At 41.0% G+C, this 20,243-nt stretch overlaps 1 protein-coding gene across 1 annotated transcript in view; it reads left to right on the forward strand.

Annotated features, from left to right (window-relative positions):
• Positions 1-20,243, forward strand: part of LOC119735736 (WD repeat-containing protein 1-A-like) — a 60,918-nt gene that overhangs the window by 34,996 nt on the left and 5,679 nt on the right. The window contains exons 8-11 of the mRNA XM_038209654.1: positions 2,669-2,837; positions 4,605-4,686; positions 4,786-4,890; positions 12,794-12,982. Coding sequence (XP_038065582.1) covers positions 2,669-2,837; positions 4,605-4,686; positions 4,786-4,890; positions 12,794-12,982 — 545 coding nt within the window. The remainder of the gene's footprint in view (positions 1-2,668; positions 2,838-4,604; positions 4,687-4,785; positions 4,891-12,793; positions 12,983-20,243) is intronic.

The raw sequence follows: 20,243 nt of genomic DNA on the forward strand, positions 1-20,243 counted from the left end.
GATGGCACGCCAGACGGTTGTAAACATACACGTCACCCGGTACGTGGTCGATTGAGCATCAGCGTTTTCCTAGGGAACCAATCAGCGATCGAGATTTGACGGTTCAATGACTTGCCCGACGCTTGTAAAAATAAACGCCCGGCGGGAAGAAATTGAGCATCATATCTGCGCTTTCCGGGAACTTATCAACGGTCTAGAAACTGCGGTGATGATATGATGCAAGGAGTTAGTACAGACGGTCCAACCTCGTCCCCAGGGCGTCAAGCGGTACGCGCCCACCACTACCTGCTTGCTATTGGAAACGAGGTTGGAAATAAAATAAGCACTGGGGACGAGGTTGCAAGCGGTCTAATTGACATAAAATGGCACACCCCCATTGCTACGAAATGACCAAGACGCTAATTAGTGCAAGAAAGTAAAAACCTAATTATGCAAGTGCACTACACAACAATGCAACTATTGCTCTTTGTCAATGACGTCTTCGGCGAAGACTGGTTTCGCACTAGTATATGGACCTTTAATGATTATGTACGAACACAAGCTGCTTCGTGGTTTTGGTAAAGCTTTAAGGGAGTATGTTTGGGGGACCCCCGTGCACCCCCCCCCCCCCCCGCGTGCACCCCCCCCCCCCCAACTAACCAACACCAATTTTTTTTGGTGCATTTTAGGGTCCTAAAACACATTTTGGATGTTAACAGTAAAAAAAAATCGGACGCTCTGAAGATATCCAAGAAGGTGGCCAATATGGCCGCCAAAACTAAGGTAAAAACTGGAAATAAAAGGCATATATCAGCCAAATTATGTAATAAAAGCATTACAAAAATGGTTAGTTATGTGTTTTGAACCGCAAAAAGTCCTTTCTTGTAGCTTTTTTTTGCAACATGTTTTAAATTCAAAATGGCGGCCAATGTTGTGGCCAAAATCGCTGCCTAAAAACGATGGAAAAAGTCATATATCAGCCTAATAATATGATAAAATCATAAATATAATTGTTAGTCATATGTTTTTGACGTTCACAAATTCATTTTTGGTATCCTTTTTTTGCTGTCATGCTTCAGATGCATGATGGCGGCTAAGATGGCGGCCAATATGGCCGCCAAAATGGTAAAAAAAGGAGAAATTCATATATTAGCCAAATAGTGTGATAAAAGCATCAAGAAAATTGTTAGTTTTATGTTTTTACCCTCGCAAATTGATTTCTGGTATCACTGTTTTGCCATCATGCTTCAAATTCAAAATGGAGGCCAATGAGGCTGCAAATATGGCAGCCAATCTGGCCGCCAAATTGATAAAAAAAAAGTAATAAACGTCATTTATCCACCAAATTATGTGCTAAAAGCATCAATAAAATTCATTTTTTTACCCTCGCAAATTCATATCTGGTTTTTCTTTTTTGCTATCATGCTTAAAATTCAAGATGGCGGCCAAGATGGCCGCCAGTATAGCTGCAAGAAGAGGTCAAATGTGAGAAAAATGATATATACCAGCCAAATAATATGATAAATGCATATATTTAACTATTAGATATAGGCTTTTAACCCTTACAAATTCATTTCAAGCATTCTTTTGTTTTGCTACCATGAACCAAATTCAAGATGGCTGCCATTATGGTAGCCACAAGATATCAAATTTGACAATAGCCGTTTTTTTGAAAGTTAAGATTATGTATTTGAGACTTCATTGCATGTCTGGACTTGTCATACTTGCAAACATGTTCCAAATTTAAGATGGTGGTCTAAGTGACCGTATTAAGGCCCGGCTTCCATCACCGGCAGGTTTAAGTACAGGTCAGCCGGTAGCTCGACCGGTTAGTTATTTGGCTGATATGTTACTTTTATCGATTTTTTTTTACCATTTTGGATACCAGAAATGAATTTGTTAGGGTCAAAATCATATAACTAACAATTTTATTTATGATTTTATCATATTGTATATTAGGCTGATATATGTGTCTTTTTTCCAGTTTTTACCGTTTTTGGATATCTTGGATATCTCCAGAGCATCGGATTTTTTTTACTGTTAACATCCAAAAAGTGTTTTAGGACCCTTAAATGCAACCAAAAATATGGTGTTGGTTAGTTCTGGGGGAGGGGGTGCACGGGGATACCCCATATACATACTCATCTAATTTGGGCGCGTCATTTACAAAGTGATATGTGTCAATTGTTTTGGTTTTGCTGAAAGAACACTTACCTATTTTGTGATCCGTGAACAAAACTTTAAAATGGTGTTCGTTTAAAAATTCCGTAACTTGAAAAGTACATCAATGATTTGAATGATTTTCGTACGAAAAGATGGCTTTTAATTGGGCTTTCATGAACTTGATTTTGAAAGTGCTACAGGCAGGACTCCATTGAAACAATGGTTCTGCCATTTGGGTTTCCTTTTTTTTTTTGCTCACCCTGTATGTTGAGTATTTTAAATGTCTGTCTGATACAGTGAAACCTCGATAAATCAAACATCAAGGGAACAGGTTAAAAAATTGACTTAAGCAGAGTTTTGAGTTAAGCATGATTGTATATGTTATTGTTAAGGAAAGGTATTGACTCAACAGTTGTTTTGAGTTAGTTAACAGAGTTTGAGATTATTACCCCTTTTCTCCCGAGGAAGCTTTTCAAGTCATCATTATGTTTATTCTATTCCTTGGATTATTCCTTAACTGTCACACTCTACTGGGATGCCGAGAGTGGTGAGTGTGACGTAGTTGCGCCGGGAACGGACGCCCTACTAAACGTGGCAAAGGGCCGCGTCTCGGCCATGAGCACCAACGGCAACACAGTAGCCTCCCTTATGAATGGCGAGATTCGCTTCCTCAACACTGAAACGAAGGCTTACACGTGAGTAACACTCAATGGAGGGGGACACCATTGTCCAAAACCTCCGTGTTATGTATGGAAAGCGATCTTTGATTGTGCAATTACAACTGAAGTCATCAAAACGCTCAACCAATGACAAACAACCAAGCAGTTTTAGTTACGACTGCCAAAATGCTTATTTACGTCCTACGAAACTGCATCGTCAGCCATATCCAATGTGGACGTTAAGGAGAATACACGAGAAAGTGTAGATTCGTAATTTAAGAATTCACGAGGCGCGAAGCGCCGAGTGAATTCGTAAATTAAGAATCCAGACTTGTGAGTGTATTCTTCGACTTAAACCATTGCGTCAACAGAAGTATAAGAAAGAATGCTGCAACCTGACGCCACTTTTGTTCTTCATATATCATCTCAATGAAGGCCATTTGTTGCAAAATTGACAATAAGACATGAATCTGGGACTGATAAATGTTTCCAAAATTGTTAGGAAATACTTGAAATGACTCTCCATAAACGTTGTACACAAGTGCGGAAGTGGCGTCAGGTTGCAACATTGTTTCCTGGCGTGTTTAGCATGTGTATCGCCACATACGTCAAAATGGATAATTGAGACGACGATTTCTTTCTGACTAAAGTAGATTTTGCAGTGACGGCGGAAAATCTGACAGTGAAGATGCATTGGTAATTTTCGGAAAGCAAATTTTCACGCAGACGGTCCTATTCATGCTCATTATGGAGAACAATAATTTGTCCGACGTTTTCAAAGTGTGGATTCGTAATTCCGAATCCACACTTTACTAAAGATTCTTCGTTCCGAATCCACACTTTATGACCAGTGTTAGAGATTCGTAGATCCGAATCCACACTTTTAACAATAGTGTGACGTCATAGCAATGGTTTAAATGACTATATACACACCTTTTAGTTCACCAACGGTGCTAATAATCTGTGTGTATTATCTTCTGAATGATGTACGTACTCTAGCAAGTGCTGAAACAATGGGGTGAAAGTTGGGGAAAAAATCACTCGGGAGGGACTCGAACCCACGACCTCCTGCTTTCTAGTGCAGATGTCTTACCACTCGACCACCGAGCTAACGAATCGGTTGGCTGGTTCGAATCTGATGTACATATCAGCGGGTACCGCAATAACTATTCGTAAGATGGAACTTTGCGTCGGGTGGTGTAAATCCAAATAAAGACTTACACTGCAAGACAACTACCTAATGCAGGGGTGAAGCAAGTCAGTCTTTACTGGAGGGGGTGTCATGCCAAGAGGCACAGTTTCACTGTTGAAGGTCTGAGCACAATAGTTAGGACCAAAGAGGGGGTATGGTGGGGCTATTGAAATCGTCATATGTTTTGTGGCGAAATTGCAACTGTGGTATGCAATACGGTACATGGAAAACTTTGTAATAGTATAAACAATTTTTTTTTCAAAGTAGAGCTCCAAGCGAAGTTCGGAAGGGTGGCGACCCCCCCCCCCCCCCAGTTTGGTTAGTTTAGTGTACACGCATGAGCAAGCTTAGTAGCATTCAAGATCTCAGATCTAGTCTTAAGAGTCCTTCCAGAGAACACGTATTTCTGTTCCCCCAGACATTTTCCCCAAGGGACAGAATTACCATCATGATTTCACATGATGACCGAGGCTATTGTTTACATACAATCGAGAAAAGGTATTTGGTAATAATTCGGCAATTTTGTTTTTGATGTTTGCAAATGTAAAATATTTATTTCCTTCCTTCCAATTCAAATCTTCCTAAAACGTAAAAGTATTTGTTAATTGCAGAGATGAAAGGATCGAACTTGACAACCAGGCAAAATGCATAACAGCCAAGGGAGATTTGATGGTGGTCGGCACAGTCGGAGATGTAAGTCTGAATTCTCAATAACTTAGGGAGACTTGCAGACATCTCTAACAGTGTCATTAATGTGCCTGACTGTCTCTTGTACTCCTTAACCTTCCACAGATTTGCATGTTCAAGAATAAAACCAAAGTTGACTCGAAGGTGATCGGCTACATTGCCAATGCGGCCCACTTGAGTCCCATGGACTTTTTGGCTGTGGGCGGAAGCGTAAGTGTTCCTTCCTTTGAATAGCTTCTGCAATACATTTACTGTAAATACACCCCCCACCCCCCCCCACCCCCCCCCCCCCAAAAAGAAGTAAAAATAAGGATCTACACTAATTAGCGTTTTTCAGAGAAGAGAAGATCCGAGCGAGCGTAGGGTTATCAATGGCAACGTTCCTTGATAAACTTTCAGAGTGTGTGCATTTTCTTAATAGTGGTGTGGCATAGGAACAGAATTGTGGATTTTACGATACAAACATGGAACTTGGCATGTGAGGTCTTCATACCATGACAAAGAATTTAGATATGGAGGCATTTTATATCTGACCACTGGTGACCTCGAGGGGTCAATGACCTTTGAATACTATATACCTATTGTTATTGAAATTATCACTTTCCTATTACCTAAGTCTATGTATAGTCTTTATACAATGTTAATAACGACCAAATGCAGGGACATTTCAAAGTTGACCTATAATGACCTTCCAACGGTCAATGACCTTTGTATTATTTTTCACGATTAACCCTTTAAACCCCAACTTTTTCAAGACCCAAGTCATAATGTCAAGTGGCTCGTGCTATGAAAAGAATTTCATTTGTAGGCAATTTCATATCGGACCTCTGAGGGCCTTCAAGAAGTCAATGATTCGAACTTTGGGTATCCTATATATAGATAATAAGAGGATTAACTATTCAAACACCACTTTTCTGTTACCCATATCTATATTTTGGGTATTATTGCCATGATATGAATTTTCATATATGTGGACATTTCATATCACACCTCAGATAACGTTTGCGAGGTCAATGAACCGTATACTGATTGCCGTATACTGATGTATTATGTTTAATCTTTCAAATGCCAAGTTTTCATGATCAAAATAGTGCAAAAGGAGTGTATTTTAATATTCATTCTACAGCATATGAAGTCAGACCCCAAATATTTTTTGCACGACCTCTGATCTAAATTTTCCTTTGTATAAGGGGAGATGCAGGCGCAATATAACAGAGGCATATCGGAAAAGCATCACTCTCAAACAGTGACCATTGGGCTTGGTAAAAAGGTTTAAAACGCGGTTATCCAAGTCCTTTTTGATACAACAGGGTGTAATAAGTAACCAAGAAAGAATATTGCTTAACAAAATGTACTTTTTCCAATTAATAAACAGACTTACAGATTTCTATCCAATTTAATCATAATGCATCTGCCAATAAAACAAGGAAAACCGAGGTCAGAGGTCACTTTTTGTCTGTGAGGTATGAATTCATAACGTGAATGTAAACTAATAGGTGCAGTACCGTTCTTCGGCACTATTGAGGCTTGTTAATATGATAAATCACGGCAACTATTGATATACTATTTTATTATTATTATTTATTTGACCTCAACGAAGAATTACAAACAGTGATACAAAACCAAACAAAAATTACACAATGGTGGATGAAAGCGCACAACAAAAGGAACGTATAAACATGTAATTTAAATTTTTTAAAAAAGATCATAAAGTTGAGGGCATGTACTTTAAATGACAGCTGGGGTCCCAAACTGAAGGTTGAACAATAACCAATAAGGCACAATAAAATCACAAAGAAAACGATTATATGGCTCAGGGACCGCAAAATCGAATTAATCACTATTGCTCGGAAACATGCGGACCCGCACATAATGATAAACGAACAGGACAAAAAAGGCAAACAAAATACACAAGAACAAAATTACAAACGGCAGGAAAATAACACAATAAAGAGAAGCACGAAGATTAACTTTAAAATTAAAGGGAATGTACATCATTGGCTTTAGCTGTAATTTTCGGAAATGAACTATTTTGAGGGGTTAGTGTAACCCACATAAACAAACTACCAGTGTCACAAAGACTTCTATCTGTTTCGTTTTGATTTAACACTTTAATTCAACACGGATTTCTGAACAACAAATTACTTTTGATTAATCGGATTAAACTACTTAGACCGTATGAATACAGATTTAAGGTATTTAAGAACAACAAGAAAAAATGAGCGCTCAACTTTAATAAAACGTGCACATGTACATAATGCGAACCAGGATCCTGGATTTTCTGTCTCTGTCCTCGCTCTGTGTTCCACTAACAAGGAACAGACAGTTCCAAAGGATATTTGCACGCGTGCTCTAGTTCCAGTCCAGGTGTACTGCTCCTTGGAGAACGGAATCCACCGTAGACTGTCTCCGTACCGTCGACTGGGGAAGAACTCTCCCTCAACAGGTTAATCTCTCTGAAGATGGTCCGGATCAGGGGCACTCTGACAAGGGCCTGCACTTCATGCAGCTCGTCACCTGACGGCTGTGATGTGAGTCGGGAACGGAGTCTCAGCTGAGCAGAACCTGAGAGCTGGGACTTAGCAAAAACTGAGAGCTGAATCTGATGATCCAAACCTGAGATTCAAAGAAAACCAAGCAGACATATAGTATACATGCTACTTTGTAAACAACTTCAAATGTTGCTATACTTTGATAACAATTTCAATTATCAATATAGCTTAGGCATAGCTAATTTTACATTACCCAAGGCTCCATGGAGTAATCAATATAATTGACTTGGGCTCCAGTAAACAGGTTGTCAAGTTCAAAATTTAACAAGAAGTGACAAAAGTTGTCATCCACAATTGTAAATTTTGATACCGACCAAGGCAATAAATCTTCGGTCAGCTCTAAAACTTATCTTACAATATAAAGCAATTTATGACAAAAATAAACATTTTATAAAAGAATATGAACACAATTGTCTTGGTTTTTAGCCTATAAGCATCTTAGCTTTCACCTAACCGCAAACAATTTATAAAACATAATAGTACATATCTAACCCAAAGGATGATGTAAGAATACCCCATCTATAAGCTACTTATGTAAGCACATGCATATCCCCTAAAACAGGACATTATCTACACACACTTTCCTAGAGATCCCCCCAAGCTTCATTTGCATCCCCCAAGCTTCATTTGCATCCCCCAAGCTTCATTTGTATCCAGAATAAGTCCAAAACAGTGTACTAAAAGATCAAAATTAACCTAAATAGTCTGCTTAATATCCCCTACATAATTAAATCTTATTACTCTGAACCACCCTTATCTGCTTATTTTGCATATAACACACTAGCATTGCATATGAATCATTTACATGCACAATGAGCACATGTGGTTCTCAACTAAATCTTTACTATCATGTATTATGAAAATTACAAAAGGTTTAGCTTTACCTGAGAGCCAACAGTTTCAACAGGACTATTTCATCTGTCGAATTGAGCCTTCAAAATAGCGTTTTGGGCCCGTTTTACATGCTGATTGCAGCAGAACGTGAAGAAAACATGGATGCCCCCATGACAGTTGTGATCATGCTTTTTCAGACTGCATCCAGTGTGAACACTAGAGGGCGCTATTTCATTTTTTGGCTGGGCTACATTAGTATAACAGATTAAATATTGTTACCCTGACATGTTTGAAGTTTTGTGTTTAAAAATACTTTAAAAAAATCAAGAAAACCAAAACTGTTCAAGTAGTCTGGCTCCCTGACTCCACTAAAGATAAAATGGATCAATTTATAGATGCCGGAAAATTGTAAGGTAATGGAATCTGTCTAACTGGCCTGCACCCGTTCAAGAACATGTAACCAATAGCAATCAAAATTTGGACTGAAAAAAGGGGAAATTTGGAGCAGTAGTTGAAAATAGTTAGGTTTTTCCAACGGTTTTACAGGATGCTTAAGACTGTCATTTACCAACATCCTAGTAAGGTATTTCGTAACAAATTGGTAGTTTTGTTTTTCGATATTTGCAAATGTTGTATATTCCCTTTAAGTTAATTGCGCTGTAATGTGAGCTGGTAATGGAAGTGTGTCTTGAGACTGGCTAGAAATGAGTTTAGTAAATTAAGCACTGCGAAACCCCGTATTGAAGTAGGTAAGTGATTCCAGAGTCTAGGAAAGCGACGGGTCGGTGAATGGAATAAAGCATCCGGACCAGAAGGAAGGTGACGAAATGTGAGGATGTTTGGATGACGTGGATTAATATGAAGGTTCTCTTGGACAGATTAACAGTGTAGTAGACCATATAATACCTTGAATACAAATGAGCACAGAATGGAATTTCTTCTGGAAGTGAGCATGGACCAATTGAGCTTATGGAGTCTTTCCTCATATGACATTTCCCCCTCCGCTGACCTAGAACAATACGGGTAGCTGTGCGTTGAACACGTTCAAGTTTGTGTTGATCAGCGGATGAATAAAGGTCCCAAGCAAGTAAGCCATATTCCAAAATAGGAAAAACAAGGGACCGGTACAAGCAAAAGATGGCAGATGGAGAATCTCCACGTGCTACTGTCCGGATAAATCCTAAAAGACGGTTAGCTTTGGAAACAATTGTGTTAACATGAGATTTTCAGGTAAGTCTAGAATCAATAACAATGTCAAGATATTGGAATGAGGATGTAGTAGCAAGTGGAGCGTCTCCTAAGATGTAGATCGGGGGTTGGATATTTCGATTCGTAGTGATATGCATGACTTGGGTTTTACTGGTATTGAATGTCATAGAATGTAAATTACACTACTCGTTTAATTGCTGTAAATCCTGTTGGAGGGTATGCTCGTCAGAGGTAGATCGAATAACACGGTACATGAGAATGTCATCGGCAAACATAACACAGCTAGATGACACGGAGTTGGACACATTGTTTATAATAAATTGAAAAGAAGCCGCCACATAACACTACCCTGAGGCACACCTGATGTAACATCAGCCCATGGAGCGACAGCGCCCTGAAAGAGAACCCGCTGCCTCCGACCAGTCAGAAAGGACTTAACCCAATGCCACAAAAGACCCTGTGCATTGTATTCGGTTGCAAGCTTTTTCAACAATGTGTGGTGTTGCATCGTGTCAAATGCGTTCGATATGTCCAGGAACACAGCGTCAATTCTCGGAGGGCGACGTTCATCCAGTGTTGACGACCAAGAGTGGAGGATATTACTTAATTGGGTCACGCAACTCCTGTGCTTGACAAATTCATGTCGGTTGGGATTCAATAGATTATACAAGTTGACATGATCAGAAATGGCAGATGAAATGATTCTTTCAAGGACTTTGCAGAGAATGGATGTAAGTGCAACTGGCCGGTAATTTGTCAAGGAGGTTTTATTGACCAAAATGAACGCCGGTTGTCATTAGAGGAATATATATCATTAACATATTGCCAGCAAGATTTGTGGGTAAGCTTCTTAACATTGTTACGAATAACCTTGTACGAGTTCCAGTCATTCAACAAGCCAGTTCTCTTTGCTTTGTTGAAAAGTTGGTGTTTTCTATTGATGATGTGTTTCAGTTCTAGTGTGATCCGTTTGGTCACTCTGGGGATGGAGTCCTGAATAGCGGTTCAAACAGATCCACTACGTTGTCGGCTGACCGGGTAATATCGTCGGCATCAATGAACGCCGACCAGGGAACCAGATGAATTAGTTGGCGTAAGTGGTCAAAGTCGCCGCAACGGGTCTGTAGAAAAGATCGGAGTGTAGCTAGTCTTGGTGGAGATGTAAAGGAGCGAAATCTGATGTGAATACCAAGATGATCTGAATGGAGAGGGTTCGGTACTGTGGTAACTGATGAGAAGCGGTCAGGGCGATCCGAGAAGACAAGGTCAATAGTCGCACCTTCCATTGGATCAGCGTGGTGGTCAGATGGTTTTGTGACCGACCTTACAAGCTGCTGAAGGTTGAAATCGGCAGATATTTCCAGAAGATGAGATCAATGAGCTGCAGCCGGTCTTTGATGGTTGAAGTCCACGTTGAAATCCCCAACAAAGAGGCACCCATCGTAGTTATCGACGTGAATGGATTCCATCGCCTCTCTAAGTTTGGGCCAATAGGCAGCACTCGAGGATGGGACGATACACAAGACTGAGTAGCCAACTCTCAGATTGCAGTTTGAGAGAAAGCCACATGATGGGCGAAAGTACATAATCTGTTTGGAGTCAAAGATGAACGAACCGCTGTAAGGATTCCGCCACCGCAGCGTCCCTGACAACGGTCCCTGCGGTATATTACGTAGTCATCTGGAAAACCAAGAATGGAGTCGTTGTCATGAGGAGTTAACCAGGTTTCAGTGAGGCAGAGAATATCGGCAGCTTGTGTAGAATGTAGATATATTTGCTGCTCGGGACCCTTATTGCGAATGCTACGGGAATTAGCAAGGAGACATGATAAATCGTTTTGTGGCACTGGATCAGAACGTGGGCCAGGGTTGGGGTAGACATCACCACATACAAATAGGGGAATTGAAAATGTTGCTGATGCGTTCTTGTAATACAGGATACGAGCCTTGCAGTAGCCCTTATGATCAAGGGCCAGTTTGAGTGATACAGAGAAAGGGAGATGACATATCTGACATCATGCTGGGGTGGAATGAATGGTTTCCGAAACGATCAGTGCCAGCCATGTCAAAAAGATCCAACACAATGACACCTATTGTTGTCAATTGTCCTAAGGAATGCCAGTGACGCAATCTTATTGTTCCTTACCGACTTGGGTCCACCGGAAAGATGTCCAAAGCAGCACAGACTATCCCAAAACGCTGTCAGATTTTCCACAATCATCAGAAGGAAACAGCGGTCTGATCTTGGTCCTCTGGTATCACTGATGTTATATTATATTAATAGCAAAGGATCACTCACATTCGGCATACAGAAATAAGGAACTTCGGGTTATCTCAGACACAGATGTAACAGAATGATGACCATAACACAGCACCTTCCTGGCGTTGTTTGAGTTCATTCCTCTCCAATGATATCACTACGTCAAATATTATGTCACCACATCTGAAAATTCTGAAAAGTTTTAGACTTGGGTCATAAAAAGTAGCATTTACAATTGAGAAAATCTTATTAATATCCATACCTAAGTTATGGTTTTACCAAAGTCATGACCTCTCGAAAGGTCACCAGAAATATAACATAACCTATGTATGGACAATTCTCTGTATAGCATGAACACCTTTCATTTAGACATGAATTGTGAAAAAAATGATGGGGTTGAAGAATAAATCTTACAAATAACTAAAATAACAGGTATAAAGGTCGTTGACCTCTAAAAGGTCACCAGAGGTCAGATATGATTTTTTCACACATCCGATCGTTATTTTCCTGGTATGAAGACCTATGACATAGACTTGGGCCATAGGAAAACCCATAAATTTGATGCCAATGAACCTAAACAATACATTCTTGATGAGGTATTCCCGATGAATGGCAGCCATCTTGGATATGCTGCCATCTCGGATTTCATTTTTAATAATGCCGTGATGGAGCTGTGGATGAAGACCGTGATTTATCCAACTGGTAACACCAGTAACCTCTGGCACCAGACAAACAAATGCATTTTTTTCTAATTTGGGGGGGGGGGGAATGACCTTCAAAGCATGAATTGAATATAATATGCGATATTTGCACTGATATCGGACGAGCCAAAGTGAAATGTTACACTTGGACGATATTTGGTTGCTACATCAGGCAACCACGTTAGATCAATCAGTCATGCGATGTGGAAGAAATGTAGGTAAATGCCACCGTAGATTTGCACCGTAAAGATCACTTTCAAGGTCAAAGGTCAAATATGGTCTGAATGTTCATTCATTTGTTAAAAAAAAACATTTAATTGTAGTACAGCGGAGTTATCATTAACAAATTACCATAAAACATTTCACCTCCATGTATGGCGTTAAACCGCAAGAAGGGAATTTCACCTCAACCACTTCATGCTCTAAGCTATTTCCGCATAACTGAGCAAACAATATGGTTCTGGTAAAAGCCAAGTCAATCAACAATGTGGTAAAGAAAGGGGTAATAGGTCTCAAATATCGCTTAGTTGCTCTTGTATCTTTTTGTCTGACCAACAGGACAGCAAGGTGCACATTTTTGACGTTTCAAGGGACACATTGACGGAACTACATCAGCTTCCTGCTTCAGGAAACGTCGGCGCGGTGCAGTTTTCTAGCAACGGGACGCGCCTGGCCTGCGGTGATGAAAGCGGGCAAATCCTGGTCTGGACAGTCAGTAGATTTGGTGATCGGTCGATTCTTCTTCAAGTACGTACGATACCGGTTACTGGTTCCACGCACGCAAAATATCACTGCAAAGCGCGTATATTTAGTGGCGTAGCCTGGTTCCCAGACGAAATGATGCTGACTGTTGAATGTTCAATAACCGACTTGGCGAAAACGTTTTCTATTTGTACACAACATATTGGTATGGGAATATTTTGAATCGCTAGCGAATTCTATGCGAGCACTCTGATTGCTTTAGATTCCAGCGTGTATTCTAGGCCGCTACGGAAGGTCATTCTCATTACTTCGAGGGTTTGTGCTTTGTGTTGTGTTACATTCCAAAATTCATTATAGGGCAAACACGACTCAAATAAATCAAGTATATCACAATGATACATTTTATTTCTATACAAAATTGACCAAGCTGAGGGATTTGGCCGTTAAAACGTCGCCTGTTCTGCAAAGATGTCCCGGCGTATTGAGAAGAACTCCCCATGTAACGGAATGAACGAGTCCTCATTTGCAATGCTTTGCGCCATTGGATCTCACCGCATAGATTCACTGCATATGTATTGCGCTGCACGCTTATATGAATATCGTTCCGAGAACGTATCCGTCAAGTCGTTAGATGTGTCGCAACCCGGCCGATTACGTACTAGTCTTATAACAGCCGTGCCGATGGAGTTCGACTGAAGTTCACAGACAAAATACGAATATATAACGACTTGTCATCAAGTCTAGACAGTCCAGGGTTTTGTGGTGAGCCGACCCTTTTCATATACTTCTGCTGGCCCTGGAGGGACATCGCATATCGCAAACGTGTGCGCATACGTATGCGATGTCGCGAAATTTATCGCGAATGTGTGCGCACACGTATGCGATGTCGCAAAATTTATCGCGAATATGTGCGCACACGTATGCGATGTCGCGAAATTTATCGCGAATATATGTGCACACGTATGCGATGTCGTGAAATTAATCGCGAATATGTGCGCACACGTATGCGATGTCGTGAAACAATTCGCGAATATGTGCGCACACGTATGCGAATTTGTTTGCAATGTCGTGAATTTTATTGCATACCTTGTCGCATACTTTTCAGTAAAATTCCTAATGAACTGGGGAGTTGTAGCAGCTAGTCTGGAAATTTGCGCGCGCAAGTTTCAAACTTGCGCGCGCAAATTTCAAAGATGCACAAGTAGCAAGTTTGCGCTCGACAGTACGAGTAGTAACGATTGCACGAGGAACAGCGTGCGCGCGAAGGTTTATTAGTCAGACCTTATTTATATCTAACAGTACGTCTAGATTCCAGACTAGCTGCTACAACTCCCCAGTTCATTAGGAATTTTACTGAAAGGTATGCGACAAGGTATGCAATAAAATTCACGACATTGCAAACAAATTCGCATACGTGTGCGCACATATTCGCAAATTGTTTCACGACATCGCATACGTGTGCGCACATATTCGCGATTAATTTCGCGACATCGCATACGTGTGCGCACATATTCGCGATAAATTTCGCGACATCGCATACGTATGCGCACACGTTTGCGATATGCGATGTCCCTTCAGGGCCACCATATATACTACATACAAATATGTAAAAGTTGAAGTCAAGGGGGGGGGGCTGGTACCATCTGTCGATGGGGTTGCTGTTCAGAAACGACGATTATGCACACAAAACGGCCAATAAATAGTGCTTTTCAGGGCGATGCATGTGCGAAATTCAGTAAAAGGCACCTAAAACAGCACATGCCACAAAAAAGGGCACAACCTCTTTAAAAAAGGGCAGTTTTTCCAAAAAAGGGCACTTCTTCAAAAAGGGCACTCTTTAAAAATTATTGGGGAGGTATACCCCGTTTAAAAAGAGGCACTCGAATGAAAAAAAAGGCAGGCTTTACAAAATATGATGCCGGGAGTGTCTACAAGTTTACAATTTCCTCCCTCATCACCAAAGGAATCTACTCGTACTTTATCGAACGGAGCCTATATATGCCGATCCGTGTCCTTCACTTAAATCTATAGACTCTGCAGTCAGTTTCTGGCTATATGTTTTGAAGGACGTCTTTACCAAGGCGCAGAAAAAGAAATCAGTTAGAAGTGCGACCGCTTTTAAAACCAACGCAGAAGACTTTATTTTAACAAATATAAAATGACAAGGATCTATATATGTCACTTATAATTTTAAAACAAATATTGAGTGGCTTGAAATTGTGAAATGGGAGGAATATTATTGCTCGTTAAAATCTGGACTTTTCCATTTCACTCAGCTTTGCCTCGTGACATGGAAAAGTCCGGATTTTACCCCGCGATGATATTCCTCCCATTCCACTCTAAGACTCTCAATAGTTGTGTAATATTATCAGCCAGGGAATTAAGGATGCCATCTACAAACCTGTTCCGATCAATCCGATGATTCGTTCCATCTCGATTGCAGGCTCTCACGTCAAAATCGTTTCGCGGTTTGCCATTCCCACGGACTTTCCCATCATTAACTCTTACCGCATGGTGCATCAAATTCAGGGGTGCTCATCTGGGTGATGTTGTCCTATAGCAGGAACGTGGTCTTCAACTAAGTATCTGTGCGTCAACCATCTGGAACTTTTAGCAGTTTTCAAGGTCCCTAAATCCTTACAGAAAAGAGTGGCAAACTGCATAATACTGGTCAAAACAGACAACTCTACAGTTTTGTCTTACTTGAACCGTCAGGGAGTGCACGCTGACGTCAGAGCTTTTGAGTTTGTGCATCCTTCTACACATTTCACTACAAGCCCCCCCCCCCCCCCCCCCCCTGTCTGGCAAAGACAACGTCATTGCAGGTGCGCTATGTTGAGGCCGTATGATTCCCTCAGAGTGGTCTCTCCATCCCTAACAGTGCAAGTTTTCAATACTATGGACACTTCACACATAAATCTCTTTGCATCTCATCTTGACAACCAGATGCCAACCTTCTGCTCCTACCACGCCCACCCTCAGTCTTGGGCAACGGATGCACTCCGCATGAGCTGGTCGGGGTTCCTGGGTTATGCCTTCACTCCAATCTCCTACCACGTGTCTTAGAGAAGATAAGCCAGGAGAGATGCAAGATAATTGCATACATTTGCTCCATTCTGACTCCTTGACCTCCTAATCCACCCGCCTATTGTCTTGCATAAACCTCAAGACCTCCTGATGCAACCAGTCTCCAAGGCACTTTATCCAGAGCCATACAGTCTCCATCATACTGTCTGGATGCTGTCAAATTGTGCTTCCGACCAGCAGGTTTTCAGAGATCGCTGCCGCCCTGGCAGCAAAGAGTAGACGGTATTCACCAAGAATACCTTATTGCAATCCTTACAGCATTATGTCAAATTGTGTTCCTAAGAAAATGTCAATCCCAATTTTGCATCTTTAAAGAACATTGCGGATTTCTTCGTCCGTTTGCATAATTCTGTCTTCATATTGGCAATTTGTGGCTGCAAATTGGCTATTGGGGTTATCAAAGAGGGCTTTCGGGATGGTCCGACCTGTGCCACAATACCCTGATCTCCCATCGTATTAAGGGTATGTTCGTCGAGAGATCGCCAATGAAGAACCTGACTCCATCTTGGGACCTTGATGCTGTACTGCACAAGTTGGCTAAAGACTTCTTTGAGCCTGCTGGGTCCTCTTCTCTTCATTATCTGACAGTTAAAACAGCCTTTCTGCTGGCAGCTTCTACAGCAGGTCGAAGAAGTGAACTCCATACTCTCTCCATAGCCGTAGGCTATTAGGCTGGGAACTTGAAGGCGTTCGTGCCAAATTCCAGAGATAAAGTGTCTCTTCCAGCTCTTGGGTTTGGCTATATCAGCGATTTTGCAGATAGCAAAGAAAAAAAATAACTATCCACTTTTACATCATGCTATCTGCGAGATGATCTCCAAGTGGACGGCCGGATGGGCAAACGTAGATCTCGTAAAGCTACTGACCCATCCTCCTTGGAGCATAAGGTTGTCAGCTTACGGGTATGGCTTAACAGCTTAAATTGGTTTACTCATATGTCTTCCAATTAGGCGTTGTTAAGACATTTAGCCTCTGAGCAGTGTTGGAGTCGAGTCCTCAAAACCGAGTACAGAGTACTCCGAGTACTTTGGGGGCCGAGTCCTGGGTGAGTCCAGGTACACTGTGACGAGTCCGAGTCCAGAGCACCGAGTCCGAGTACATTCAAAGCGAAGCACTGGGCCGAGCCGGAGTACCTAAGTCCAAATCCGAGTCCCAGTCCGTGTTCGAGTACAATACCAAAAAAAACAAAAAAAACAACAAAAAAAACAAATAATAATAATACATTGAATAAAATAGAAACAAACACAACGTGCAATCTAATCGTCTTTACCAACTGGTTAACACTAAACAACTTATATTAGTGTAAAAAATGTAAACATAAAACATAAAACAAAATTCATCAAATCAATGAACGAACTGGCACTTTTTGTTTTCACATTTCTTTAAAAAAGACACCAGAAGTATTGGCTATTTTGAGGAAACCTTTGAGCGAACATAAGAAACATGAGCTTGGCTGCTCCTGATTCACGAATCCTCAGTGTTACGACTTCGAATCTTAGTAACATTGGGGAAGCGTACGAGCACTCCAACACTGCTTCTGTGTCCATGCTGCATTATGTCCCCACCTTGCATTAGGGGTTGCTACTCTGCATATTTTCTGCAATAGAATCTTCCAAATCTACAAAGACTTTATACTCTGATGAGAAAATACTCACCTCCGATACCATCCCCAAAAGAGAGAGATAGGTGAGATTTATCTTTGGAATCCTGGGACTTACAGGGTGTGTGTGAGTTTGTTTCTGCATTCAATAGCGGATGTTGAACAATAAAGGACAATAGGTGCCAACATTTCTTGAAGGTCCCGAATTTGGCGAGGTGTACAAAACATATAGGAGGTCTTCCTAAAAAGTTAGTACAAACAAAGGAGAGATAATAGGTGGTCCACGGGTGCAGGCAAATACACACTTGTGTGTGTGCGCGCGTGATTATGGTGTAAATTGAGGACACACACGTGCAACATCATCGATAAATCGAGGGCAGAAACCGAATCGAGGACTCCTTGGTTGAAAAACGTGTACAAAAGAGAAACCAATCAGAGCTGTTGTGAAATGAAAAGTTAGACTATAAACAAAGGAAAAGTGAAGCGGAACAAAAGAAAATTCTCGATTTACACCATAAACAAACGTGTATGTGTACAAGCATTACATTTACTGTGTTGACTTCCGAACAAAAGATGTCCACATAAAAATAAACCAGATAGTAGCGACGTTGTGTTGACTTGCCCACGTCCACGCGTTGCGGCTATGGGGTACATCAATTTCTAAAGACAGACTTGCGGGGTACCATTGTACTCCCTATTGTTGCCCTTTGTTCCCGGTGCCCCATAATGGCCAATATGTAAGGGTACCCATACATGTTTACGTTACATACCTAGTGTGGATATTCTTTTGTTTTCGTGTAGTTTAGAAAACCCTGTGAAAACATTTTTCTCACACTGTGAAAACTCTTTCAACCCAATTTTTTTCTATGATTCCCTTGTTTCTTTTCATTTTGCCATGCCTCTAAACCTGCTTTCCAGAGAGGGGGAAATATTGTGTGAGTGTGTAAACACCGGCAATCGTGGACCCCCTACTGTCCCTTATCCTCATTCCTTTGTGTGTACACTAACTTTTTAGCAACAGCTCTTATTGGTTTTGTACACGAATTTCAATCGTGGACTATCGGTCAATCGTGGACGTATTGTTTGTGCCGGCCTTATACCCTTTTGTTCTAGGTCCACGATTGCCGGTGTTTACATACTCACACAATATTTCCCCCTCTCTGGAAAGAAGGTTTAGAGGCATTTTTGGTTAGATGTATCGGTTGCAAAGTGAAGAGAAACACTTTAGAGAATCATAGAAACAAACTGGGTTGAAAGAGTTAACAGTGTGAGTAAAATGTTTTCATGGGTGCTCTTACATATTGGCCATTATGGGGCACCGGGAACAAAGGGCAACAATAGGGAGTACAATGGTACCCCGCAAGTCTGTCTTTAGAAATTGATGTACCCCATAGCCGCAACGCTATGTATTTCGAGATTTCTAAGGGGACAAAAGAGAACAAAAGAAGGGAATTAGCTGTATGCTTAGTGTATGAGTGCTAGTGCGTGTTATGGTGTAAATCGAGGACACCCACGTGCAGCATCAACAATAAATTGAGGAGGAACCAAATCAAGGACGACTTCCATTAGAAAGCATACGTGTACAAAACATATGGAAGTCTTCCTAAAAAGTTGAAGTACAAACAAAAGTGGGACAATATGACGTCCACGATCACGACTGGTTGTTTGTGTGAGTAGGTTCGTGGTGTAAATCGAGGACACACACGTGCAACATCATCGATGAATTGAGGTCAGGAACCAAATAGAGGACGACCTCGTTTAGAAAAAGTGTACAAAACCAATGAATGAGAGCTGTTGCAAAAAAAGTTAGGAGTATAAACAAAGGAAAAGGGAAGAGGAACATATACCATAAACAAACGTTGGTGTGTGGACATGTAAACAAAAGATGTCCATATAATGTAAGTTGTGTTGACGTTATGTGGACTAAGCCGTGTCCACATAACATTTCGCCCTCTCTGGAAAACAGGTTTAGAGGCATTTTCGGGTTAGGGTTATTCGTAGCAGAATGAAGAGAAACAATCAAGGAAATCAAAAACAAAAATTGGGGTTGAAAGAGTTTTCACAGTTTAAGTAAAGTTATTTTTTGTACCGAGTTTTCTTAACTACATGAAAACAAAGGAGTGTCCACTAGCGTATGTAACACAAACATGCGCGTGTGTGTGATGGCGTAATGCTCTTTTTGTTATTAATCGTCGGCGGAATTGCTTGTGAATGCGCATTAGAATTGCATTTATCGGAGGTGAGCATTTTCAAGTTAGCATAAAGAATCTCTTTAGATTTAGGAGAATTTTAGGCACCATTGGAAAGCTCTTGTTCCATAAATGTAACATTAAAAAATTCATTTTAGGGCATACACGACTCAAATAAATCAAGCATATCACAATGATGCATAATATTTCTATACACAATTGACCAATTAAGCTGAGTGTATTGGTCATTAAAACGTCGCCAGATCTGCACACATGTCCCTGACGTAATGAGATGAACTCCTCATGTAACGAAACGAATGAGTCGTCATTTGCATAGGGGTGCAGGATTGGATCTCACCGCAAAAATGCACCGCATATGCATTGCGCTGCTTGCATATATGAATAACGGTGCGAGAACGTAAGCGTCAAG

This window comes from Patiria miniata, unplaced genomic scaffold (genome assembly GCF_015706575.1).
Source record: "Patiria miniata isolate m_02_andy unplaced genomic scaffold, ASM1570657v1 HiC_scaffold_10, whole genome shotgun sequence".
Classification (NCBI taxonomy): Eukaryota; Metazoa; Echinodermata; class Asteroidea; order Valvatida; family Asterinidae; genus Patiria; species Patiria miniata.